The 27307-nt window shown below is 38.9% G+C and overlaps 1 protein-coding gene across 6 annotated transcripts in view; it reads right to left on the bottom strand.

The window, feature by feature from the left end:
- The window catches only part of NTRK2 (neurotrophic receptor tyrosine kinase 2), a 337402-nt gene that overhangs the window by 290634 nt on the left and 19461 nt on the right, over positions 1–27307 (bottom strand). For all 6 annotated transcript variants that reach the window (XM_054689473.1, XM_054689472.1, XM_054689471.1 and 3 more), the window contains exons 2-5: positions 13373–13447; positions 13186–13257; positions 8571–8639; positions 5551–5705 (exon numbers count right to left, since the gene is read on the bottom strand). In XM_054689473.1, the coding sequence (XP_054545448.1) occupies positions 5551–5705; positions 8571–8639; positions 13186–13257; positions 13373–13447 (371 nt within the window). The remainder of the gene's footprint in view (positions 1–5550; positions 5706–8570; positions 8640–13185; positions 13258–13372; positions 13448–27307) is intronic.

Genomic DNA, 27307 nt, shown 5'->3' with positions numbered 1-27307 from the left:
TACAAACTAAATGCAATGGCCATAGCTATTGGTAAATTATTGGCTTATAATGATGAAACATACAAGGCCATACTCTGACAAGTTACTCTTAGAGTTTGATGCATTTTCATCCAAAAAAAAAATCTGGGACACATATGTAGTGGGAGACTTCAGCACACCCCTATCAACAATGGATAGATCAACGAGACAAAAAATAAGTAAAGACACAAAAGCTCTAAATAAGGATCTAGAGCGCTTGGGCTTAATAGACATCTATAGACCACTAAACCCAAAAAAAATCTGAGTACACATTTTTCTCAAGCACACATGGATCATTCTCCAGGATCGATCACATACTGGGACACAAAACAAACATCAACAGATACACCAAGATTGAAATCACACCAACCATCGTTTCTGACCATGAAGGCATCAAACTAGAAATAAACCATAAAAAGAAGACAAGGAACTCTCCTACCTCATGGAGATTGAAAACCACACTACTGGAAGACCACTGGAATAACGAGGAGATCAAAGAAGAAATTAAAAAATTCTTTGAATTGAATGACAAGGAGGACACCAATTTCCTAAATGTATGGGATGCAGCAAAAGCAGTAATAAGAGGAAAACATATAGCCATAGAGGCTCACATCAAGAAACAAGAAAGAACTCAAAGAAACAACCTAATCTTGAAGCTCAAAGATCTAGAAAAAGAACAACAAAAAAAAACAAAAACCAGAAGAAAAGAAATAATAAAAAGCAAAGCAGAAATAAATGAAATCAAAACTAAAAAAAAAACAATCCAAAAGATCAATGAAACCAAGAGCTGGTTCTTCGGAAAAATAGACAAAACCCCTGCCAGGCTCACAAAGGAAAAAAGGGAGGAAGCACAAATAAACAGGATCATAAATGAAAGAGGAGAAATCACAATGGACACAGCAGAAATCAAAAGAATAATCAGAAACTACTATGAACAGTTTTCTTTTTGCTTTCTACTATTCCCAAAATCTGTCCTCAGCAATATTTTCCTTCAAAAACTTTCCCTTGGGTATGTCAATTATTCATACAATTTAATTTTATAATAGATGTATCTGAAATTTGTAACTCCAGCCTTTCCTTAAAAGATCAGATTTGTTGTTGGCGAGGTCGTGGAGAAAAAGGAACTCTCCTGCACTGCTGGTGGGAGAGCAAACTGTCCAACCACTATGGAGAGCTGTGTGGAGATTTCTGGACCTACTAAACATAGGTCCATATGATCCAGCAATTCCACTCCTAGGTATTTACCCAAAGGACACAGAAACATCAATTCCAAAGAGCACCTGCACCCCTATGTTTATAGCAGCACTATTTACAATAGCTAGGCTTTGGAAACAGCCCAAATGCCCAAAAATAGATGACTGGATCAAGAAGATGCGGTACATATACACCATGGAATATTACTCAACATTCAAAAAAGATAAACACATGCAATTTGCAGCAACATGGATGGCCCTGGAAGGGATCATGCTCAGCGAAATAAGCCAGAAAGAAAAAGAAAAATACCAGATGGTCTCACTCATAGCACGAATCTAGAAAACTTAAATAAGGGACCAGGAAAAAGAATAACTATAAGAAAGTACAAATCAAAATCAACAAACAACTATGAACCAGAGACACTCTATGGGGCGTGGGGGGCGGGGAGGGGAGGGATTGGGGTCAAAATAAGGGGGTTGCAATTGTATGGGGAATATAAAAATAAAATTTATTAAAAAAATAATAAAAAAATATCTGAGGAAAAATGTAAGAAGTCCATGAATTTGTGACCAAATTAAATATAACATATATTTTGAAAGCTTGCAAATGGTGAGAGCTAAAGGAAATAAAGAACAGCCAACTGATCATGAACCCTTGTTTTGTACAGATATCTAACTTGAAGATATCAGAAATTATCTGATTTCCTTAACACAGAATATCAGAAACAAAAATTAAGTCAACAAGGCAGTGTAATTTACTACTCAATCTGTTTAACTTTGATTTAAAGGATCAAAGTTGGGACACCATGATGAGGTAGGTTAATCCATGACTAAGCCCCAAATTGAAGTCTCCTCCTCTCATCTCAAAATTCTAGAAATTATGTAATTTTTAAAAAATTCACTGCCACATTGGAAAGTAAGAATGATTAAGAAAATGAGTAGACACAATAGGAGGAAAAATCTTTGCAATTCCTGCCCTTCCCTCCTACTTTGGGTGCCACAACCAGCAGCAGCTGCAACTACCTCCAAGTAGAAGCAATGAGTACTGGGTAAAGGAGAAAATCAGTCATACCAAGTGCTGGTAGCACCCTAAAAATATGGTGAAGCCCAATATAAATTGGGGCATTTCAGTCATAAAAAGAAAATTGCTTAGAAAATGAGGAATTTAGAAATTAGTTGTTGAAAGGGAGAAATCATTAGTGGAGCAATAGCTGAAGAGCAAAATAAATGAATAAAGTAGTTCTTCCAAAACAAACCCCAAAACACGGAAAGTAATCACAGAAAGTTAAGAAGTATGGAAAGCTTAGCCAGAAGTATAAATATACACCTAAATAAACTAGAAAATTCTTCCAGAACTGAAGACATGAGCATTCATATTGAAAGGTTACATTGCATGCCAAACAGAACAAGTTATTTAACATATATATATATATATACATACCATAGGTACATTGTAGTAAAATCTAAGACTAACATGAATTAGATGAAAAACTTAAAAGCTTCTAGAGGTAAAATAAAAAGCACAAGTCACCTATGAAGAAATAAGCATCAGACTGACCTTGAGCTTGTTATCAGCAACACTGAATACAAGGATAATATAGTACACTATCCACAAAATTATAAAAGAAAAATCTTTTTAAGTCTAGGATTTTATTCTCAGCTGATTCCATGAAAATATAGTTCAATTATTTGGAAAATACAGGCTGATTTCCCTCCAGGCAAGAACTTGCAGATTTTATTTAAAATTTTTAATAGGGCCTCCCCTGGTGGAGCAGCAGTTGAGCGCTGGGCTGCGAGGCTGCCCGCAGCCTCTGCAGCACCGGTTCGTTTCCCGGCCGCCGGCGAGGGTCCCACAAAAAATGAATAAAATAAAATAAAATAAAATTTTTAATAAAGATATACTAGAGAATATTCTTCAGCAAAAAGAAAACCCGCTCCAAGAGAAAGTAGTAGGTAATATACAAAGAAATAATAATATACAAATAATATACAAAGAAATATACAAAATAATATACAAATAATATACAAAGAAACGATAAATCTAAAAATAAAATACCAGATGATAATGATGTGGAATATGGAAGGAGAAAGTAAAGGAAGTAAAATTTCCTTTCATGTTTTGTTAAGGATTATCTCTAGATATTTGCAAATAATAAATTTAGATATGTGTGGTAAATATTTGGGCATTATATTTACAAAAAAACCCATAATTTATTACTTTCAAACAATTAGAAAAAGTAAAACAAAGAACTATCAATGGAAGAAAAGGAAAACCCTATAGAAAAACAGACCGAGAATATAAACGGACAATTCACTGACAATGTCCAGTAACCCGAAGTTAGTAATAATCAGGAAAATGAAAACTAAAAAACAATAACATACCATATTTTAGAAAGACAAAAAATAAACTAGCCAATTTCAAGGTATTGAACGGCTATAAATTGGTACAACATTTTTTAATGTGCAAACCATACAAGCCTGAAAGTACTTCCTATTATGTATTCTAGAAAAATCTTTGCATCTGTACATGTGCACAAAGAGTACATACAAAGATGTTGGTTGAATATTTAAGTAGTAATGGAAAATGGGAAATAACCTAAATGCCCATCAATACGGAAGAGTTAAGGTGAATAGTTACCATGAATCTAACTATTCAGTCCTAATGGATCAATCAACATATGCCCTTTGGCAGTGGACCTAAAGTCTACTCTCACTCAAACAATCCATTGACTAATTTGTAGGGGACAAAAAATCGTTGAAAACCAACAAACTGGTCAGGAAAAATTGGGAGCAGTTCACAGTTACCCTTTTCCCCTCTCCCCCACCTCCCTACTATCTCAATGACCTAGCAACAAAACCTAAGTAGGGGATGGGGGTGTGTGGGGGTGGGGTGGGGATTACCAGAATGCCGTCAAGGCAACATGGCTAAAAACTAAAAAAAAAAAACAAAAAGCAGCCAAAATTGGTTTCAGGCAAGGGCAAAGCAGACGTCTATTAAGAGGCAGTTTGTGAAATCAGAGCAGAATTAGATGTTTTCTTTTTTTCCTCTCAGTGGTTGTTGAATCAATGTGGTCACAACAGCCATGGGGATTTGGGAGCTGGCCAAGGGGCCAGGTGACTCAACATTGAATTTCATGTCCCTCTAGGCAATTTCTCTCAGCAGTGCAACTTTATACCAGAACAGAGAATAGTTACCCTCTTATCAATCAGAAAAAGATATATATTAAGAGGCTTTTGTTTTTTTTCTTTTATGTTGGCTAGCAAAGAAAGCTGAGGGAACTTGGCAAGAGAAAAAAGACTGATACCTCCATTAGGAAGCAAAAGGGCCTACTTACAACAGAAAAATCTGTGGGAAGGGTCAAGTACAGTCTTCTAAGGCCCTTTAGGATAAGAAACAAACACTTGTCTTTCCTTTCATCACATTCTCATTAAAAGTGGCAGCAGCTATATTTTCCTTATATAAAAACTAACCCCAAACAATAGTCTTTGAAAAAAAAGAATAGGAAGTTTATGGTTAACACACAGTTTCAAGTACTACATAATTATGTGTTGTATCCCCAGTCACAGGCCAGAAGATGAAATATAAATGCTTGAACTGATTAACTAGTTAACTAATTGATTAAAATTTCAACAGAGGAATAACATGCATGTGGGGGTATTAAGCAAAATCCTAACCAGACACTTTGATTTTCCTCCCTTATAATTACACTGGCACTCACAGAGAGTTAGGATTTCCTCATATGATGCCCTTTTAAGTCCTGGAGGTGCAAATACTGAGGAAAGAAGTCGGGACATGAGTAAGGGGGAGAATATAAACACAAACATGGGGGAAGCTTGAGGAAGGCAGATGCACCCTGACCCTCCAAGAGACACAGACACCTGACAGCAAGACAAGCTTAAGAGAATGTGCTGGATTGAGCCACATTTATTTTATGCATTTATTTTTAACATCCTCAGATCCTTCTTTCTATATGGCCTGGAGAGCAAACAAGTTCATATTGGATAAATGATCAAACTCTTAGTAGGTTTTTTTGGATGGATGGATGGATGGATGGATGGACAGATGGACAAAGAAACAAAGGAATAAACAGAGTACTTTTCCTCTATGCATTTTCAGTTATTCATTCAAAATTGCTATTCTACTTGCAAAGAATATTTAGCAAAGTAGTTCCCAACTGATTTCTCTATACTGCACACAAATGTTGTCTCAATCACTGGAGACATCACTAGCATACTATATAAAATGTGAATAGTGGTAATCCTCCCAGACTCTCCACCACACCAAGGTAATTAGAATAATTAATAGCAACTAGAATTCATTGATTTAAAAGTAAATTACCACAATTGGGTATCTGCAGGTTTGCCAGGGGAATATTCTTGCTGCTTTCATTTAGGCAGTACAGATCCTGAGTTTCTGGACTAGATTTAGTCTCCTGAAGAGTCTTGATCCACATAATTTCACAGGAGCATGTAAATGGATTGCCCATGAGGATCCTACATGAAACAAAAATGAAATCCAATCAAACTGCATTTTCAGTTTTAACTACACTAATATTAATGGACTACTACAATGTTATGATATTTTCTAGCCTGCAATCTTTGAAAATCATACCTACCTTTATTGCATGACAGTATTTATTAACCAATCATTTATGTAATATTTACCAAGCTTCTGTTACATGTAAATACCACCACAGAGGCTAAACATGCAAAATGTTGTAAGACCTTACAAATGTATAGGTGAAACAAGACAGGAACAGAAATAGCTATAATATAGGACAGAAAAGATGTTTCATAAGATGGAAAAAACTAAGGTGCCATAATAAATTTATCACAATTATTAGATTAAGAAAATTATCTCTCGTTAAGAAGATCTTACAGATGCCAACAATACATTTTCAGATATATTAGCATACTTATTTCCAACCAGGTTGGAGAGTGAAGGTTATCATTTCATAAGCTCAAATTTCAATGGGGGGGTACAATTTCATCTTAATTTAAAATGAAATGTTAAGTATAATGCAAAGCTCAATCATGAGAGCAACAGGCTGGTCCTCTCAGCTTTCTTCATTATGTAACCACAGTTCTGTTTGACTGATGCAAGAAATTTTAGTTCTTGGGCCTCTCTGGTGGCGCAGCGGTTGAGAGCTGGGTTGCAAGGCTGCCCGACTGCTCCCCAGCCACTGGAGGAGGGTCCCGCATGGCGCGCAGACCTCTCCTGCTGCCCTCTGCTCCCCTCAGCAGTGTACTTCGGACTTCTGCCTGCTCTGCTCCCCACTCTGGCTCTGGTGAATTCTCTCACCCTCCTGCGCTTCTGACTGTACCCAGTGCTTGTATAAATAAATGAAGAAATGAAGAAATTTTAGTTCTTGGACATCCTGTGTGAGCATACGCTGTCACACACCAAGTTCAGGGTTTCTGAGAGCAAGGGCAACTGACTTTCAAGTTGAACCACTTAACCCAGGCTGGTAAGGTCTGCAAAGAGAAAGCCACCATTCAGCCCTGCCACCTGACTCTTGTGGCTTGTGATTGGCCAAAGAGGAAATAGTCAAGAGGAAAATAAAAACCACAAGAAAAAAAAAATCTTTAAATGCTTATTTATAATACTCAGTGGCCTATTTAAGATGAATTCCATTTATGGTAATGAGCCTTTAAATGAGGTCATTTAAAATCGTTACATAGGCTCTGCCTGGCATTAACCACAATACTTAAGATTTCCGTGAGGACAGGATCTGGGCTTGCAATATCATTTGCTTCTGTGGTTTTCTGGTTGGGTTCTAAGAATCTCAGGGATCCCTGGAGACTTTTCTGGGAGTTTCTTTGGGGAAAATGTGGTCATGGCAGACTCGTTTAATTTCTGTCTGTGTGATTGCCTGCAAGTATCCCTTCAATACCAAAATATGATTCAACACTACTGGATATGGAATAATGCAGAAGTGATTCACAGTGTTTAAGCCCCCCTTACCTAAGATGTTTCCTGGCACTCAGGGTACATGAGAAACTATAGAATCTTTCTAAAATGAAGGTATGATTAAATCAACAAAAGGGATAAAGATGCAAAGGCATCCTCATGTATAACACAAGAATGCTTGCAGGACCACACAATGCCATCACACAGCTGACTGTTGCTAGCTCAGTTTGCAATTTCTTTTGCAGTTATTATTCACAGCTCATCCCTCTTATTTGTTTAAGCTTTTACCTCTGCACATGATAGCAAAATCCTGGAACACAGAAACTATCCCTCTTGTATTCCTATTTCCTAGTGCCATATTATTTTGATGTGCAACAGGCAAATACGCTGCAAGGAAAATATCAAAACATGTGAATTTGAAATCAGGACTCTAACTTTTAGCTCCTCAAGTAAATTTTCTGTGGTGTCACTCAAAACGTTTATACTTTCTTACTGTATTTCATAGATCTTCCTTAAGTTTTCTATATCTAGTCCTGAATTAGAAATCTAGTGTTCCAACTGCTTAAATTGAGTTTATTCACAATAATTGCTATTGGCCAAAATTTTACCATCAAACCACCTATCAACTTGTTTCTCTACTAGTAGTATCCTTTAACCCACATGATTTCCTATGAAAAGGGTTGAACCTACAACTGGGGCAACAAACAGTTTAAGCAAAAGCTATTGGCTGGTATTTGAAGACCTTGTCCACCTCTGCCACACAGAAGCCCCGCTCTAGGGTTCTTTGGTGGGTGCTTTACTCAAAGGAATGGCACAGCTCATATTTGCTTTATGTACTAACACAAGAATGGTCATACTTGGAAATAATGAATATTAGTGCTCAACACATTTCACATTTTTCACTCCTAGCAAGCACTTTACAGCAAAAGGAATTTAGCATAAGGATAAATATTGAATGAATTGGCAGACCTAGAAAAAAAAAATCTCTCAGTGTTGGGTAGGCAAGGAAAAGACTGCCTCTCCTCCAATATTCACTAACAGTCAGACAGCTCTGGAGTTGGTGGTTTAAAGCTGTTGGTGGGGATGTGTTGGGGGGGTCAGTTATTGCCCATTGGGATTTCCTTCTTGAATGGGTTTACTATCACCTGAACATAACAAGGGCCAAACAGATGCCATGAGGTGTGTTGTCATTTTCACACAAAGTCCCCCTGTTTTTTCATTCTTATGTAAATATAACATTTAGACTCATCACAAAAGATATGTCACCATTAAGATATCTGTTGTTTTTATTACTGAATCACATATTCAGGAAGAAGAATAAGTAGTCAAAATTTGAGAAATCATTTTTCAATGATTTTGATAAAAAATAGATGTACTCATTTTAAAAACATATATTTAATTGAAATTTTGAAATTTTTCCCCAAATGCCACATAAAGTCATTACTTACAATTCAGACAAGTCAAGGTGACGGAAATGTTTCCTAGACAAACTCGTCAATTTGTTTCGGGTGAAATTGCTGAAAAGAATAAAAAACATCCCACATGAATTCAAAATGTTACCTTGCAGGAACAAAGTATTTAAATAGAGATTTTCTTTTTCAAAATATAATTTTATTTGATCATTGTGTATGCCTTACTCAGACCAATGATCTCTTTTTCATTTGGAGTGATGGCTTAAGTTATAGCCTCTCCTATACTTCTGCATGTAGAGGTGGGGCATACGTTTCATGTTGTCTATTTTTATCTATCTCTGTTTTACACAAAACTCATTTTTCCTGTGCAGAACCAAGTTATACACCTCCTACAGATCTCTAACCTTTGGAACAATCAACAGGAGGATTAAATTAAATTTAAAACTATAAGGTCAGTAGGGAAAGATACTTTCAAACCAAAGGCTATCATAAGTCTTTTGACATCACATGACACACAAAACCCTGAAGAGAACTAACATTAATATGACTTTATAGGAAGAACACTACTGAGTGAATAACTTCTGAGATTGTTTATATATGACTTTCGAGTAACCAGGTAAGTTCATCATCACCAAAAAATCAGCCCAAAAGAAATATGTGAGATTTTATTATAGATTATGGTAGTGACAGATTTTAATTTTTGGAGCAACGTGACAATAAAAAGATACATTTATGATGTAATCTACTGCTGCTTTCCAAATATGTAGTTTTATTCACTGGCTTGGAGTTTCAGTTTCCAGAGAGGAGACCTTGAATTGGGAAATTCAGCACCATAATCCTGGCATCTGACTCACTGTGTGAATTTGCTTACTGGCTGAATTTATTTAAAAAGTGTCTAATGCTTTGGCTTCTAGATATGAGTTTAATACATAACACAAATGTAAAACAAAAATCAACTTTCACAAAAGTTACCAAGTCCTCAACAAATTGCAATGAGCTTTTCAGCATCCGCTTCCTGCTCAGAAAGCAAATGTTGGGCTGAATCCAAAAAGAACAGGAGATATAAGGATGACAGTAATCCTGGCCCCGCCCCTGAGCTAGCTGCTTCTGTTAGCCATGGAAATCACGGGTTGAAACAGCCTGGTATGCCTGACCCGTGACCTTTAGCGAAGGCTCAGACCTGTAGGCACCACCTGAATTAAAGCAAGTCAGTTGAAAGAGAAAGAAAATGCCACTTCAGCATCTTCTAAATCAAGAAGACGTGTCCACTCCCCAATTAATTGTACATGGACATTTCCACTCATCTCAATTCCTACAAACACAAGGGTCCCTCTTCTTCTACACTTGCATCTTCTCAGTGTAAAGCGCTCACCTACATGGAAAAACAATCCACTGGGTTGTTGTAAAAACGTGTCGTAAAAATATTGTAAAAAAAAAAAAAAATCTTTTTTTTTTTAGTATAATACATTGAAAAGTCCATCTCCCTGTCTTCTCCCTCATCTGTGAGGCACAAATATTTTCATCTTCATCGGAAATCCCCATACTTCTTAAGGAAAAAACAAAACAACCTGCTTTTCCTCCCCAAGAAGAAGAAGCCTGGAGGCAAAGAAAGAGGACGCCCATTGTTGACGTTCTCAGGCAGGCTGACCAGCCAAGTTAGCTTGGAGCAGCTGCCCCGCAGGGCTGCCAGCAATGCAGCCCAGAGCCGGTGTCCTCGCCAAAGAACAAGATGAGTTTTATGAACCATACTTATTATTGGGGCCAAAAGCCAAAAAGGAGGAGGAGGGGAGAAAGGAAAATCAACAATCCTCTTACTGTTTGATTATAGGACTTTGAAAAGGAGCTAATTAGCACCTCTGCAAAGCCCCTGGAAAACATAAATACTGGCTTTTCTCACAGTCTCTGGGTTCTCAGGGGCCAGGCAGGAATTAATGGTACCAAGAAATAAATTCAGTGACCAGGATGCTGGACAGTCACCATGTGACACTAAGTGTGGTCAGGGTGAAGGAGCAGTGGAAGTAAGAGGCAGGATCCAATGAGTGTCTCGGAAACCAAAAGTGAAATAGACATTGGGGACCTCAGATAGATAATCAGTGTACCCCAGAGTATAGAGAAACATCCTCTGATACAGATTTCTTTGCCAGCTCCCTTGCACCCATTATGTTGATATTTACATGAAAGTACAATTTTTGTTAGGGAAATCAGGCAGAAGGAGCCATTGCCTGAGTTCTCAGTCATAAGCAGCAGTTGAATGAAGATCTGGAAAGGCAGAATCCTAACTTAACTCCCTCCTCTCCCTGCCATCCTCAAAAGACAACAACTTAATTTAATGTCATATACTGGCAATGAGGAACCTCTTCTGTTATGTGAATATATGAAGCTAAGTGACATTTTACAACTTCATAACTGTCTATTAATTCTAATTCTGTTTTGTCTTAGTATAGACCATGCTTACAAATATCAGTGGAGATTTTGTAGTTTGATAAATGATTGGGCTTCCCAACTGTTCTTTTTAAAAGAAACTATACAGAGTGGGCCTCCCTGGTGGCACAAGGGGTTATGCACTGCACCATGAAGTAATCCACAGCCTCTTCAGCATGAGTTCAATCCCCCGGCCAGCCAGGGAGCAACTCACATGGTGCAGCAGACCTCTCCTGACTTGCCTGCTGCTCCCCCCAACAGTGTACTTTGGTCGGTCTGCCTGTTCTGTTCCCCACTGTCTCTGGTGAATCCTCTCACCCCCCGTATCTCTGGCCTGTACCCCAGCTCTTGTATGCATGAAAAATAAATCTTCAGAAAAAAAGAAGCTATACGGAGTAAGTCTGTCTCTTTGGTTTTCTATTTTCAAGTCACACCTCTATGGGAGACAGGTACAGATGGTTGTATACAGGACATGGAATGAATGCCATTAAAATTATTCTATCATAAATCACCCTGAAAAAAAAAATACACAGGATTTCATACAAAAAGCATGCAGCAAGGACAGTAGGGAAATATAAGCAGTATAGAAAAGTAATAAATCTATTACTAAAAGTAGAATGAACCAGAAGCCCACCATACAAATCATAACATTAGGGGAAGTAAAATGTCTTTATTGAGTAATTCAGTTCTAAAGTCAAGTGTAAGGAAAACCCCCATACTTAACCAATAAAAGTCATTAATTACATTTAAATAATTGCATTAGAGCATTTTACATTTTTCTTATATCCAAGTTTTCTCTTGTTTATGCTATCAAAGTTACGTGGAGACACCAGATCTGTTCAGACAAATCAACTACCTAGATGATTCTAGAAAGCATTTAAAGGGAAATGTGCTAATAAAGTTCCCTGGAGATTCATAATGGTTTGCTGAATGTTTTATATCTTAATTCTATAGACTTTTTTTTTTAAGTTGACTTCTCCATTTAAGGACATCTATAAAATATGATGTCATGGTACTGGCTTTATGAAATCAAGATGTTCACAAATATCAACAAATCTTCATGAGTAATCAGGCAGCCTAGACTAAGTGAATGGTTTATTTTATAACTAGCCTGAAAACCAGTGGAGAAACTAATCTCCCCAAGAAAACAAAAAGGACTAATGTTATAACAAGGGTTGATTCTCCAAGTGTATTGGTAGCACACACTTTCTTTCCCATCCTCTTAGTGTAGGAACATGGCCTGGAGTGAGCCCTGCAATCACAACCCTGCCACTTGCAATCTGTGGACTGGAGCAACTACTAGAAATTTTTCAGTTTTATTTTATGTCTATAAGATGGAAATCAAAATATCTTCCTAACTAATCATCAGAAAAATGATGATGAGAGTCTGTAGATTCTGAGAAAATAGGGTATTGTTTCAAATGGAATTCTCAAAACACAGAAGGGTCAATGAATTCAAGCAACATTCCTCCAGCAGAAGCACCCACAGAAAACTCAGGCATGGGGAACACCAATCTGAGCTTCAGAGTGGTGATTCTCTATTAAATGCACAAATCTCTCAGGACAGTCATATCTTATTGACTAACTCTATCATCTAATAGGATTTAGCAGCAAACAACCTAAACGCTCCTATTTTCCATATTTCCATTTGAATGCAATCAAGAAAGCATCAATGTGAGTTTAGGGAAAGGTTTAGCTATTGTTAATAACAATTTGAACCCTTTAAATGTCCCATGATTTTTTTTTTACTTTTATCAATAGTAACAGATAGCTTTGGGAAACTGAGGGTTCAAGGAGGTTCTATTGTAAGGGGAGGGAGAAGCATTAGCAATTTTTAGTTCCTGAAAAAGGCCAAGTTTCTTTCAATTGCACTAGTTTGATGTTTTCCAGGGAACATGTTACAATTCCAAGGAAAAGAATCAAGGATGCTATACCAGGTCATAGTTTTCACATCAGACTCCTTGCTGTTGGCCTATTGCTCTGTCCAAGATGGAAGTGGCCCAGAAATTCATGAAAGGAAATAAACAGGCTGTTCTAAGTACTCCTCTGAAGCTATTCAAAAATCAAACAAAATCAAAGCTAAATGTTTCTAAGTTATTGTCACAGCTATGCTAACTTATTTTTTTAAAGGGAGTTTAGAGTTGGAAAATAAGGGAAACAAATGAGAAGATGAGAATATTGAATAAATGGGAACCTGGGAAGCAAAATAAATAAATAAACTTTTACTTACATGTACTGTAAGTTGTCATTTTTCAGAAATGCTTTATGAGCCACAAATTTTAATCCAGAATCCACAATTGTCCTATGAAAACATATATAAGTGCATGTTTGTTAGAATTAAATGATGACTGCTCTCTGACAATAATAAAGCATAAGAAAAAGTTCTGAGATTATGCATGGAAGTTTGGAGCACTCACAGATTTTTCAGTCCCACGTAAGCTTCAACATCATCTTCATTGATGATTTCTAATCTTTTCTGATTTGCAATGTAACTGCAAAAAAAAAAAAAAAAACAGTGAAAACCAGTGACTCAGAATGTTGGGGATACATGACAGAAGGGGTAACTTCCATCCAACCTTACCAGGTTACCAAAGATGATCCCATTCCACCCAGACAGCTCACCCCATTTTTTTTAAATACAGCAAGAAGAGTAAGATGGAGTATGATTGAGAAGAAACCATGATGGACCAGGTTTCATAGTCAGTGACAGGTTGAGCAGGTTCCATTTTTTTCTTAATCTTTCATCATTCTTTCCACAGACAAATTCAGTTTGCTTCCCCTTCCAAGGGACCTCAAAATTACTTGGAAATGCATCCACTATCTCTCAAAGGCATTTTGTCTTTTTGGTGATAGTCATGGGGGTACTGATGTCATCCCAAGACACCACCCAAAACAAGTCACATCTCTCCTCACATTCCAAGAAAACAGCCAGTCTCTCCGTTTACTACCTAAAACCCTAAAGCAGACTCCTCTCCCCCCTTTACTCACCTTTCCTGCCTCAACACAATTTTTTTTCCTGACCCAGCATTTCCTCTTCCTTTCTTTATCTATAATAATGGTGATTTTACCTTTCAGGAGGCATATTTCACAAACCCCATGTGGCCTTAATGCTTCTCATATAAACCTTCCTCTCCCTCTAGTCCCAAAACTTCAAATATGGGAATAAACTTATGACTTTGCTGGCCAGAAAAGCCCATCCCCTTGGCCTTGGGTTAGAGATGTGCATGTGACTTCAAACTGGACCAGTGAGAATCGTACCAAAATTAATGAATGCTAGCACTGAGTCTCTCTCTCTCTCTCTCTCTCTCTATATATATATATATATATATATACATATATATGTATGTGTGTATATGTATATATGTGTTTACATATGTATGTATGTGTATATGTGTGTGTGTGTGTGTGTGTGTAAAAGATTACACATAAAAAAAGAAGAAAAAGATTACACAGGACTGGGACTGCCATTGGAAACATTTTCTAATACAAGGAAAGACTATTCAAGAATGATGTCAGTACACAAAAGGAACTAAGAGATACAGAGAGAACCCTGAAAATGCCATGGAGTCTATGTTCCAGTTATCCCTGAGGTTAGATGTCACTAACCGAAGTTTGATATGAATCCCTGTCCTTTGTAACCAAGACAATCCTTAGTAATTCAAACACAAAATTCTTAAAAGGACCATCATGGAATTTCCTTGTGCTGTATTTATTTGAGTACATGTCTATTTACTGCTCTTAGATCACAACCTCTTTGAAGACACCTGTATCCTGTTTTATCATTTTTAATGTGTGCATCAGCATCTAGCAAAGAACCTTACACAAAATAGGTGTTCAAATGATGAAGGATGGATGGGTGGTGGATAGATGGATGGATGGATGGATGGATGGATGGATGGATGGATGTGTGGGTGGGCGGGAGGGAGGGAAGGAGGGAGAGTACATAGGTGGTATGTAGATGAGTGGATGTATGGGCAGGCTGCACTTGAAGTTTCCAAAAGTATTACAGGATGTTGTTCCAGGGTGGATTTTCCACTTTCTCTTTCAAAATTTGTAGATAAACAATATGTTCCAACCAATATATTGAAAGCAAATAAGTGTCCCTATTGTTGCCAACATGAGTTAAAATGAATAATCTAGTAACCAATGGGGAAGAAAGGATCGAGCCTCACTAGGCCCCTTCTATCCAATCCTAAAAAGCAAAAAAGATGACAAGCTATGTATTGTAAGAGTGGTGCACCCATTTTTAAGAAACAAATTTTAGACATAAAGTACAAGTAAATGTTCTGAAGAAATAAAATTATATCAAAGAGAAATAATTTTTAAAAAACCCACATAAACACATCCCCAGTTACAAGATGAGGGAACATCCAAGACAGAAGCACATCTTCCTCGCAAAGATCTTGGTCCCCCTGATCCCCAGGGCTTGGCTCTTGATAGACCTGAAGGAAAGATTCATTTTCCTCCCTCCAGCTACCACACACAGAAGAAGGAAACATTTTAGCACCCCAACCTTCTCCTCAAACAACTTTCAGCATCAAGAGTATTTATGAAATGTTTCAAAATTATCACATTTTAGATACATTTCCCAAGGCTTTCATTCCACTGACATTTTCAACAGAAACTACAATGTCCCTCTTCTAAATTGTCCCCCTACTTGGGCCTCCCCTGGTGGCACAGGCGGTTGAGCACAGTGCTGTGAAGCTGTCTGCAGCCTCTGCAGTGCCAGTTTGTTCCCAGCGCCAGGGTTCAGCAGACCTCTCCTGCCACACATGCTGCTCCCCTAAGCAGTGTATTTCATCAGTCTGCCTGTTGTTCCCCGTCTGTCTCTAGTGAATCCTCTTACCCTCCCGCGACTCTGGCCTGTACCCCGGTTCTTGTATAAACAAACAAACAAACAAACAAACAAACAAATAAATAAATAAATTTTTTAAAAAGATATCCCCCTACAACAACTGCATTCCTAAGTGTTAATGCTTTGTTCTTGCAACTAGAAGCAAAAAGGGCAGGTAACAAGAACAAGGTTTCTTTTGCAATCACAGCCAGGACTTCCTGAGCATCTTCCACTGCCTCCAGCTGAGTTCATGTAGCTGCTGTTGCAGTTCTGAAATCACCTGAGAATTCAGCCACCCCTCCTTGCCTGGATCACCAGTGTGTTCTACATGCTGACATCATGGGCCAGCCACCCCCTACATTCTTAACATCTGTTGCATAAAGCATCTATTTTAACTTTTTGTTAGGTATGCCCTTTTTAACATTTTTATTTCATTTTCATCAGCTGTTTAGTTTTTAAATTCCCAGTTATAGTAAATAAAATAAAATAAATGAGACAACACAAATAAAAATTGAAGGAATAGAACAAAGAAAAGCAAGAGCAGAATATCAATGGAACTAAAGAATTAAGGTTAAAAATGCATAGACTTGTTGGCAAAAGAACACAAGCTTAACTCCAAGTATTCTAGTCACCAATGCCCAAGAAAAGAAGGAGAGGTAGGATAAATTTGGCCAGTGGTAAATTCATGGTATTCTTGAGATGAAAATAAGTTAGATACCTGGATCAAAGTTCTTGGATCTAAGGTCAGATAGGAGAGTTTGCTGAGAGTCATCAAGAGATCCATGCGAAACTATGAAAAATAGTCAGTCACAGAGAATATTCTCCTTCTGGGGAGACAGGAATGCCCTGGATAAATAAATGAATTTTTCTCCTGATCAAAATGGAAACACCAACAGAAGAGTTGAATTTAAAGGCCACAAAGATCATTCCAGTGGCAAATGCCAAGAATTTCCCTTCCTGGTGACCATTTGAAGATGCCTACAACATGGCTGTTGGCTATAAAGCTTTCATGAACTTGATCTCCTAAGAAACTCCCTGTGGTTTCCATCAAGTAAGGAAACATAGGTTAGAATGAAAGGTTAGAATGAAAACCAGTAAAATACAATTTACAGAGGGGTAACCTCCATTCTAGACCAAGAAATATAAGGAAAGCTACTCACCCCACAACCTGAAACGCAAACTAGAACAACAGTAATGTATCACTCTTCTCCCACTAGAATGGCATAATGTTTAAAGTCTGACAATGAAAAGCATTTCTAATGAGATTAGGGGTCTCTGTTATATTTTTAGAGAGAGTGTAAACTGGTATAACAATTCTGATAGGCAATTTGCCAGGTAACCTGGAATATCATCAATCAACACACTTTATACCAAAAATTTCATTCCTAGGTGTTCACCTGCAAGAAGTTCTCACATACCCACACAAGGGGACACACACACAAGAATATTCACAATATTCATAATATTGTGTTATGATCATTATCAAATGTATACCCAAGTATTCATCAATGAAGAAATTCAAGCAAATAAGATATTAAATATACAAGTTGATTAAAAAATACATAAGTTGAATTGAACTATATTTTTATATTTAAGCAAAAAGATCTCCATGCAAAGTGAGAAAGAAAAAGGAGCAAAATCACATACTGATATGTACATCTACTGTGAAACAATATATGTGAAGTTTTAAAAATACACAGACTATATAATGTTTATTATCCAGTACACATGTAAAAGTCTAAGAAGACTGCATGAAGTTCACCTTGGGAAAGGAAAATACGTCTGGGGTAAAGAAACAAATTGTTAAACTATTTCACTTATTTAAAAAGGTTGTAACAGGGCCTCCCTGGTGGCACAAGGGATTAAGAAGCAACATATGAAGCTAGCCTCATCCACTGCAGCATGAATTTGATCCCCACACAGCCAGGGAGCTACCCACATGGTGCCACAGACCTCTCCTATCTTGCCTGCTGCTCCCCTCAGCAGTGTATTTCAGTCAGTCTGCCTGTTCTGTTCCCCACTCTGTCTCTGGTGAATCCTCTCACCCTTCACACCTCTGGCCTGTACCCCCATTCGTGTATGCAAATAAATAAATAAATCTTTAAAAACAAACAAACAAACAAATAAATAAAAAGATTGTAACAAAAAAAGACCAAAAAGTTAAAGCACCAGTTTTAAATATAAACACAGAAAGTTCTTGTGATGGTGTTACATTTTTGATTTTTAAAATTTTGGAAGAAATAAAGGTAAGGGGAAGGGAGAGAGGTAAGAAGGGAGAGAAGAAAGAAGGTGCTGAGAAATGGAAAGAGAGACAAAGAAAGTAATACAAGCGGGGAAGATCCCAGGGCTTCTCAGTTACACATTGGACAAATACCCCTGAACTTAAATTCTTTGTTACCTGGACCACCTAAAAGACAGTCTAAAAACGCCACTGGGCAGGAACCAGAAGACTGAGGAGCATGCTGGGCTGCCCCCTACTGGTGACTTCCACAGGCCTCCGGGAGAATCTTGGCAACACAGGAGCTCTCAGGCAGCACTGATCAGAGAAGCCACAGCTGCAAAGACTAACTCTGGGTTAGGACTGAGAGCAGAGGAGTCAGGACAGGGCAGACAACTGAAAGATATACCCACAGGCAATGCAGCAAGGTTTCCTCCAGAAAACCATTTCCCAAATCCTGCTGACGAAGGACTCTTTATTGAGTCAACCTTGCTTAATGCAGCACATCTCTAAAAGGGTTTCATTCCCTGAGAAGCATTCCGCACAGGCCTTCCTCAGGAGCTGTCTCCATGACAACCTCTAATTCCTCAGACCTCTGCCCAATCTTCTAGAAAGCTTAGCCCTAGGGGTCTTCAGGCACAGCCCTAGAGCCCATGTCCCAGCACTGGTCTGATTAAGAGTCTCTGGAGTTTGGCAGATATTTGGTTCTTTATCCTCCCTCTCATTTGCAGACTTTGCCTTTGTTCCCCTTTAAGCAAGTTGGCAGCCTTTAAATAGTGACAGAGCGACTTAGTAGATTTGGATTTTTTTTTTTATATTTTAAAAGGACAGGTTTATTAGGAAAAGGAGAGAGAAAAAAAGAGAGGTATCTGCATAGTCACAGGCAGGCCCCAGAGCTGCCTAGGTTTGGATTTTTTTAAATTGATACTGCTTATCAATTTCTCTCACTTACCTCCTTGGCCTCCAGCCCCTCCTCCTCTGTAACAATCTATCTGGAATCATATTGGCCTTCAACCATGCTGTTTTGTCCAAAACATGCCTTCCTCCTTTCTCAAATCCACAGACAGGACTCTTGCTAGAGTGTTACTTAGACTTAGGAAAGTCGTTTTCTACTTTTGTTTTCCACTTTTTCTATATCCTAAGACACTGTCTACTGCCCTAGAGGTTGGGTGCATATCTAGGGGTTTCTCAATGGTTTCATTTTGATCTATTCTGGAGCCCTATAGTATCTGAAACACTGTTTGGTGATTTTTGGCAACACCAAAAACACTTTTTGCAATCAGAACATTTTTTATTCCATCAGTTGACAAGCATTGTTTTTAGCATTTATTTTAATTTTTAACTTTGTAATGAAGAATTAGAGGGAATGGGGTGGAGTACTGCCCAGTAAACTCCTCAAATCGGAGTTGTCTTATTTACCTCATTGCATCTCTACTTCTTAGCACAGAGCTCACAGAACAGAAGCTAACTTGAGCAATCCAACAGATCTTCAGGTCCTCCACTTGAGTTTTTATTAACACTGAAAGACCAGTTTTATATATATATATATATATATATATATATATATATATATATATGTGTGTGTGTGTGTGTGTGTGTGTGAGTGTGTGCATGAAAGATGCACCATAAGCACTAAATGAAGGCTGTGATGATTGAAAAGAACTTTATTTATCACGTAGAAAACAAGGAAACAAAGTAAAGAAAGTAAAGACTGTACCAGAGGAGGATAGAGGGCCAGTTTTTTTATTTTATTTTTTAATTTTATATATTTTTACATCATTTTTTCATTTTTGCACAATGTATGCATATTCATCTTGATTATACTCCCCATACAATTCCCATCCCCCTTATTTTGACCCTAGTCCCTCCCCCCACGCCCCCGTAGTGTGTCTCTGGTTCATAGTTGCTTGTTGATTTTGATTTTTACTTTAATTATAATAAAGAGAGCCAGTTTTGAAAGCAAAATTCACAGAAGCAAATGTAGATCACAAGCAGATAACATTTTCAAACCAACTGCTTATTTATAATTTTTTAAATGACAAAAACTGATCACCCTCAGAAGATAGCAATAATTTCCCACTGAATCCCTCAGTGTCAGGAAGGCTAAGACTAGTAAAGAATCTTCAGCTCCAGTAGTTCTTGACCTTAAAGGAGGTACTGCTCTTTGGGGACAGGGCTCACTGCTACCATACACAACACCATGTACTGTGAAAACATCATGGAAAGAAATTCCAGATTGATTGATTGGGCATGTCTGTGAAGGCTAACATGGAGAAAGGCATTAAGGTCAGCCTTAAAGAGTGACCAAAAGGTCCACAGGGTTTGAATATTAGCAAATCCACATTATTGGTCATCTCATCTGTAAGCTCCTCTAGGCTCAACTGGATATCTAAGACCATCAAAGACATTCTCCTTTGAGAAAAATTTTTCTCTCCTTAAGCCTAACAAAAATCTCATTGGTAGCTTTTCTGGAAGAGGAATGAGAGGTCATTTTAGGAAAAATTCAGAGAAATGTTTTTGAATTACAGGTTCCTGGAAAGGGTACTCATCCCATTTTAAAAGATTTCACATTGGCTTTAACAACCCATCAAATAATTCCTCCAAGTAATCTTCCCAAGTAACCAAGAGTGGTTTCTAATGCATCTTTTCTTTGTGTGTATTAACTTAACAGCAGTATTGCTCCAAAGTGAACTCTCTCTTGTGCTTAGACTTTATTAGCTGAACTGTACTTTGGTGATACATCAAAAAAGAAATGGCAACAGCAGTGACTATTTCTAATGGTGACTCTTCAAAATGGAATTGCTTCCTGCTACCATGGCCACCCCCACCCCACTGCCAAATAAATAAACCAACAATTAAGTTAATAAAAGTAACTGCCACAGGAGATGATGATATGCACCTAGGCTTACTGCTATGGGGTGAGGCACTTCAACTCTGATGGGATCCTTTCTGACATAAGATTTCTTTCACGAAGACTATAATAATCCTTTACTTAAATGCCCTGGGCCTTGGGTCCAGAGTTGAGCAGCTGCAGTTGCTAAGCAAAAAATGCTGAGAAAGAGTTTGAAAGTCAGTCGTGAGCAGGTATAGGTGAAGGGCCACAGCAGGACTCAAGATAGGAATGCTCCACCTTGAGGCCTCTTAAGAGAGGCCACACCCAAGGTGAAGATATAAGTATAAAGAACCCCAAATAAGCATGCTCACATGCTCAATGCCAATGGCCTGCTAGAGCACGCTGTTCAGCACCAGCACTTCCGTCCTCGCTTTGGGCCTGGGCATGGAAGCAGCACGGGGAATGGGGAATCCCTTTTCCTGGGTTTGGAATTGTGTGCCTGGCACCTGGCACAAGGATGCCCAGGGATTGTCTCCCTTAACCATCAGCACTCCCAGGAGGCTGCTGTCATTGTTTCCACTTTTTGGAAGAGGAAACTGAGACCCCACCATTCCAGGTCACTTCCCCAAGGTCACACTCTGCCAAAACAGGACTTGAATCCAGAGCTGCCTGCCTTTGAAGCCTGAGTTCCTTGGCAGCAGGACAACCACAGCTTCAATAGGGAATAAGATTTAAAATTTCTGCAAAATGAACCTTTACCAATAACCATAGTCTAAAAGCAACAATCAATGAAAAAGAATGAAGACATTGTATAGGATGATTTCATGTACTAAATCAGGAGATATTATAGGACATAAATTTTAAAATTTTTAGATTCTCATACAATGCCAAGCTCTGAAAGCAGCAATTCTTGGAATAGCCTAAATACACTGGGAATTTAAGGATTCAAGTGCCTGGAAAATAACAAGTAGTGTGGGCCTCCCTGGTGGCACAAGGGGTTAAGCACCACATTATGAATCCACAGCCTCTGCAGCACAAGTTCAATCCCCAGCCAGGGAGCTACCCACATGGCACAGCAGACCTCTCCTGACTTACCCACTACTCCCCTCAGCAGTGTCTTCGGTCTGTCTGCCTGTTCTGTTCCCCACTCTGTCTCTGGTGAATTCTCTCACACACCCACTCTTCTGACCTTTACCCCAGCTCTTGTATGCATAAATAAATAAATCTTTAAAAAAATATAAGTAGTGTAAGACACAAACACACTTCACTAGCTTCACCTCTTATGAGGTGTGTGACCTGGGACAAGTCACTGCACCTTAGTTTTCTTCTCTGGAAGTGGGGTAACAACAGTTGCTTTGTGGGATTTAGGGATTTAGGGATAACTAGAAAAATTCCCAGCAAATATGAGCACCTCAATTAACACTAATTATTATTAGCAATGAGCAGAAGACCAAGGCTCAAGGCTCAACTTGATGACTATGCTCACCCTGCCTCCATACCTGTGGGGAGGGCATTTGGGCTCAATAATGTCCCAGTGTCCTTCAACACACAAATTATAAGAAAACCTCAGCAAAAATAAAATGAAAAAAAAAGTACACTTTGGGTTTCCCCTCTGAGCAGTTATATAGCATTTTTTGAAGCCACCTCTATCAACGAGGTGGTTCCCTACAAGGAACACCAGAATTTATGACCGGAAAAATTAATTGCAACAAAATCCCTTAAAGTTGGCTTTATACATAAAATATATCCGTCATCACCAGGAAATGTAGGTTTAATTTAACTTATTAGCATAGATTCCTAGGCAAATTTAGAATTGGACTCCAGCCTACAAATAATGTGAGGTAAAACCTAATAAACTGGTTGATCAGAGCCCATAGGTACAGCATGGGGCGTGATGTAACCAACACGGGGTGCTTTGTCTTTAAAATTTTCTCATTAGCCACTGGCTTTTCAAAATGGGGAGGTTTCACTTTTTAAAAATCTGAATTTTCATTTTCTCTTAAGAAAAAGAACAAACAGAAGGGCCACCAGGGGGCCTCCCCTGGTGGCACAGTGGTTGACCGCTGGGTTGCGAGGCTGCCCACAGCCTCTGCAGCGCGGGTTCGGTCCCCGGCCACCGGTGAGGGTCCCACAAAAAAAAAAAAAAGTCCACCAGGATGGGAGAGCTGACTATCATCCGCTGACCATAGTCACCTGGAGCTGAGTGGCACTGCCCAGGGGAGGTAGCGCATCCCCAACAGGTCACATCTTCGCCGACCTCAGCTAAGTCACTGTCCCATGGAAAGATGTCACGACACCTGATTAGTTCTGGCTTGAAATTTCCTCTGAGCCCACAGAGTTCTAGCCCTCTCCTACATCTCTGCACACAGACATGAAAAGGAGTCTTATCAAATTAAATGACATGGTGACCACAATAAAATGCCTCACTTTTTTTTTAAAGGAAACCTTTTTTGTTCCTATTTTTATTCTTTTTATTTATTTTTTTTCTTTTTGCTTTTTTTTAAAGATTTATTTTATTTATACAAGAACAGGGGTACAGGCCAGATGTGCTGGAGGGTGAGAGGATTCACCAGAGACAGAGCAGGGAACAGAACAGGCAGACTGACGAAATACACTGCTGAGGGGAGCAGCAGGCGAGACATGAGAGGTCTGCCCCACCATGTGAGACCCTTGCTGGCCGGCCGGGATCAAACCGGCGCCGCAGAGGATACGGACAGCTTCCCGGCGTGGCACTCAACCACCTGCGCCACCAGGGAGGCCCTCTTTTTACATTTTTTATAATTTTTTTATTTACATCTTTTACATCAGTATGTCTTCCCCATAAAATTCCCACCACCAGTTCACCCATGAACCATCACCATAGTCCCTTGTGCTCTCCCCTCCCCTGTATTGATCCATTTCCTTCCCCTCCCTCACAGAATGTCTCTGATTTATGGTTGTCTGGTGGTTTGGTTTTATTATTGCTGTTGTTGTTATTTTTCTTTCCTGGTTCCTTATTTGTTTCCCTTATATTCCTCCTATAAGTAAAACCATCCAATATTTTTCTTTTTTCCTTCTGGCTTATTTCACTGAGCATGATCCCGTCTAGCTCTGTCTATGTTGCTGCAGATGGCATGAGTTTATCTTTTTTGATTGCTGAATAGTATTCCACTGTGTATATATACCACATCTTCTTGATCCAGTCATCTATATTTTGAGCAAAAAATGCCTCACTTTTTAAAAAATTAACTTTTACCTGTTCTGGAATTCTTAGAGACCTCTGGTGTCAGAAAACTTTGTAGAACAAATGTATTTAAGCGTTACATTATACTTACTACAGTAATAATTATAGTTCCAAGAAGGAATGAGAGATGTGATTATTTTCTGACAGAAACCTGTATTCACTCCAACTAATTTACCAATATTTCATATTCAGTCTCAAACCTTTGCATAGGTCATGATAAACTGCCACAGCAAACAGGAAGACAAATAACAAGACATTTCCCACCATAAACAGTTTCATCATATTAAATCAAGAGCCCCAGAATGGACATCAAAAATACAGTTTGACCATCAAAAATGAGGCTTTAATTATGTTTAAGCCAAAATTTTTATCCCAGGCAGGTGTACCCGAACATCTATCAATATGAAACCCCCAGAAACACGAGTCAGCTTGTGAGCTGACTGGGGGGTCAACTCTGCAACTATTTCATCCTGGCAGGCCTAAGAAGGGACCATCCCTCTCGAGGTTGGAGTACCCTGGCAGACCAAGAGGACTTTTCCTCTGGTTAGGCAGTCATATGGCCCACTTTATCCTAATAGCTTCTAAGCTAAAACCATGTCTGTTGTGCACTGTGGGTGGAACTCTGGGGTCTCAGTCAAACATCTGTCTAAGTTCAGGGGCAGCCAAGGGGCTGCTGACCCCCGCAAGCCTAGATCTGCCTGCTGATACACCCACAGCTCGTCTTCATCTGCAGACGGGTGGGGAGGCTTCCACCTGGGTGAGCACACAGCTTGGTGTTTGTAAAAGGATGTCAGCCCCACCATCTGCTTGTCTGGTTTCCAAAGCGATCAGATCTGGTCTTAGCCGGTATCAGAGATTAAAATTCTCCAGGCTCTGGTCAGAGGGGACAACTCAAATCATCTGCAGTCCAGCTTCTAGCAAAACCTGGCTCTGGAAGGGAGGTGTGGGGGGATCTAAAACCCTGTGTTGTATCAGTTTTATAATTACAGCATGGAGATTAAATTCCTAAAGCACTTTAGCCTCCTTGCAGAATTGATGCCCTTGTCACTTCCCCCGACTGTCACTGGCTTTCTCAGTAGGAAGAAAATGAAATCTACTTCTGCATTTTTCGTAAAAGCTGTGAATTACATCACTTATTGTCCCTGTAAAAGAAATTCCTTTCACAACATAGTGCCAGACAGAGCTATGTTCCTGTGGAATTAGTAGGCATTCTCCTTCCTAATAATGAGTTTTATTTTCACTGCCAGGAAGTAGAAGACAAATGTTGTGCTCAGTTACAGCAACTATGTCAACCATTAGAGTTGAGGTTCTTGTCTCTTTTTCATTCCTCATTCCCTCCCTCTCATTTTTACCTTATTAAACTTATTGTGTAAAATAATTAGCAGCCATTATTCAAATACTGATGATAAACTGATTAACTGTTAGAGTTCTAATATTTGCTCAGTACAAATTAAGTGGCCATTATGACCAATATGCTGATACTATAGAATTATCTTTAGTTTTCGAGATATGAGTTAGAAGATTATTTCATCCATGATTTTTTTGCTTCAGAGTGAATGTTCATTAAAATGTGAAATCTTCTTGCAACTCCAAACCAATACAAAAATTATATTTTTTAAAAAATGTCATTTCCTCTTTTGTCATTATTTCAAGCCAATCAACATTTCAATTATGACTGATGAGGAAGCATGTGCAATGATTAGCCCAGGCCTTCAAAATTCCATGAAGCATTCAGGTGAGCATAGTTTTGAAACTTGTTGGCCTCCAGCCAGGTCAAGTCATTTCATATGAAGAGAATTTTTGGAACTAATATTTCTTCTCCAGCTCCAGGTCAGACCAAGCATGGCACAGAGAAAAATGAACATCAAACATAACGTCAAGAAAAATGAGTCAAGGGGCTTCCCTGGTGGCGCAAGGGGTTAAGACACAACCTATGAAGCTGTCCAAAGCCTCTGCAGCATGAAATTGATCCCCAGCCAGCCAGGGAGCAACCCACATGGCGCAGCAGACCTCTCCTGACTCGCCCACTGCTCCCCTCAGCAGTGTATTTCAGTAGATCTGCCTGTTTTGCTCCCCACTCTGTCTCTGGTGAATCCTCTCAGCCCCCACACCTCTGGCCTGTGCCCCAGCCGTTGTATGCATAAATAAATAAATCTTTTAAAAAAAAGTCAAGTGGTAAAATTTTAGGATCTCTGTTAAGATCTGTTTTGATTTTGGCACAATTTTCAGTCAACATTTATAGGCTGTGGGAGTAAGAAATGGGATAGAATGCGAGGAACACTTCCAACTTTATCTTCACTGGCTTCACTGCACATGTTAACCTTTAGGTACTTTTATAGAAGATTGGAGATTACTTCCTTTCGAGTTAAACAAAAAAGATGCTGGTGCAAAAGGATTCCAGTCATAAATGTTTGTGTAAAGTCACTACAGAGAAGCTCTCTTGTAAAATAGGAAGTGCGAGTGCATCTAAAAATCTTTTTGAAAAATCTTTTATAAGAAGCTTCTAATTCAAGGGAAATAGTGTTGCACAAAAAGGAAGCATATTTTTGAGGTACCTTGAGTAGTCAAGTTCATAGAGTGATGAACTTGACTAAAGTTTATAAAAAGAGTGATGGCTGCTGCCAGGAGCTGGGGGAGAGGAATGGAAGTTGTTTCATGGATACAGAATTTCAGTTTTTTATTTTTATTTTTTTTTTATTTTAGAGGCATGTTTTATTTATTTATTTATTTGTTTGTTTGTTTGTTTTTGTTTTATACATGCACTGGGTACAGTCAGAAGCGTGGGAGGGTGAGAGGATTCACCAGAGCCAGAGCGGGGAGCAGAGCAGGCAGAAGGACCGAAGTACACTGCTGAGGGGAGCAGCGGGCGGCAGGAGAAGTCTGCGCGCCATGTGGGACCCTCCTCCGGTGGCCGGGGAGCAGCCAGGGATCGAACCGGCGCCGCAGAGGCCATGGGCAGCTTCGCAACCCAGCGCTCAACCGCTGCGCCACCGGGGAGGCCCCAGAATTTCAGTTTTTCAAGATGAAAACAGTTCTGGGGATGGATGGTGATAACAGTTGGACTGAATGTGGATGCAAATACCACTGAACTGTCCATCTAAACATAGTTAAGAAGGCAATTTTGTGTGTTGTGTATTTTATCACAACTAAAAGGAAAAAAAAAAAGACATGTTTTTTAAAAGCCTTGAACTAAAGAGCAAGAAACATAGTTGAAAGAGGAAATGGAGTACACACTGACTGATTA

This window comes from Talpa occidentalis, unplaced genomic scaffold (genome assembly GCF_014898055.3).
Source record: "Talpa occidentalis isolate TD23 unplaced genomic scaffold, MPIMG_talOcc4v2.1 talOcc4.7, whole genome shotgun sequence".
Lineage (NCBI taxonomy): Eukaryota > Metazoa > Chordata > Mammalia > Eulipotyphla > Talpidae > Talpa > Talpa occidentalis.
This window is presented reverse-complemented; position numbering and strand designations above follow the sequence as displayed.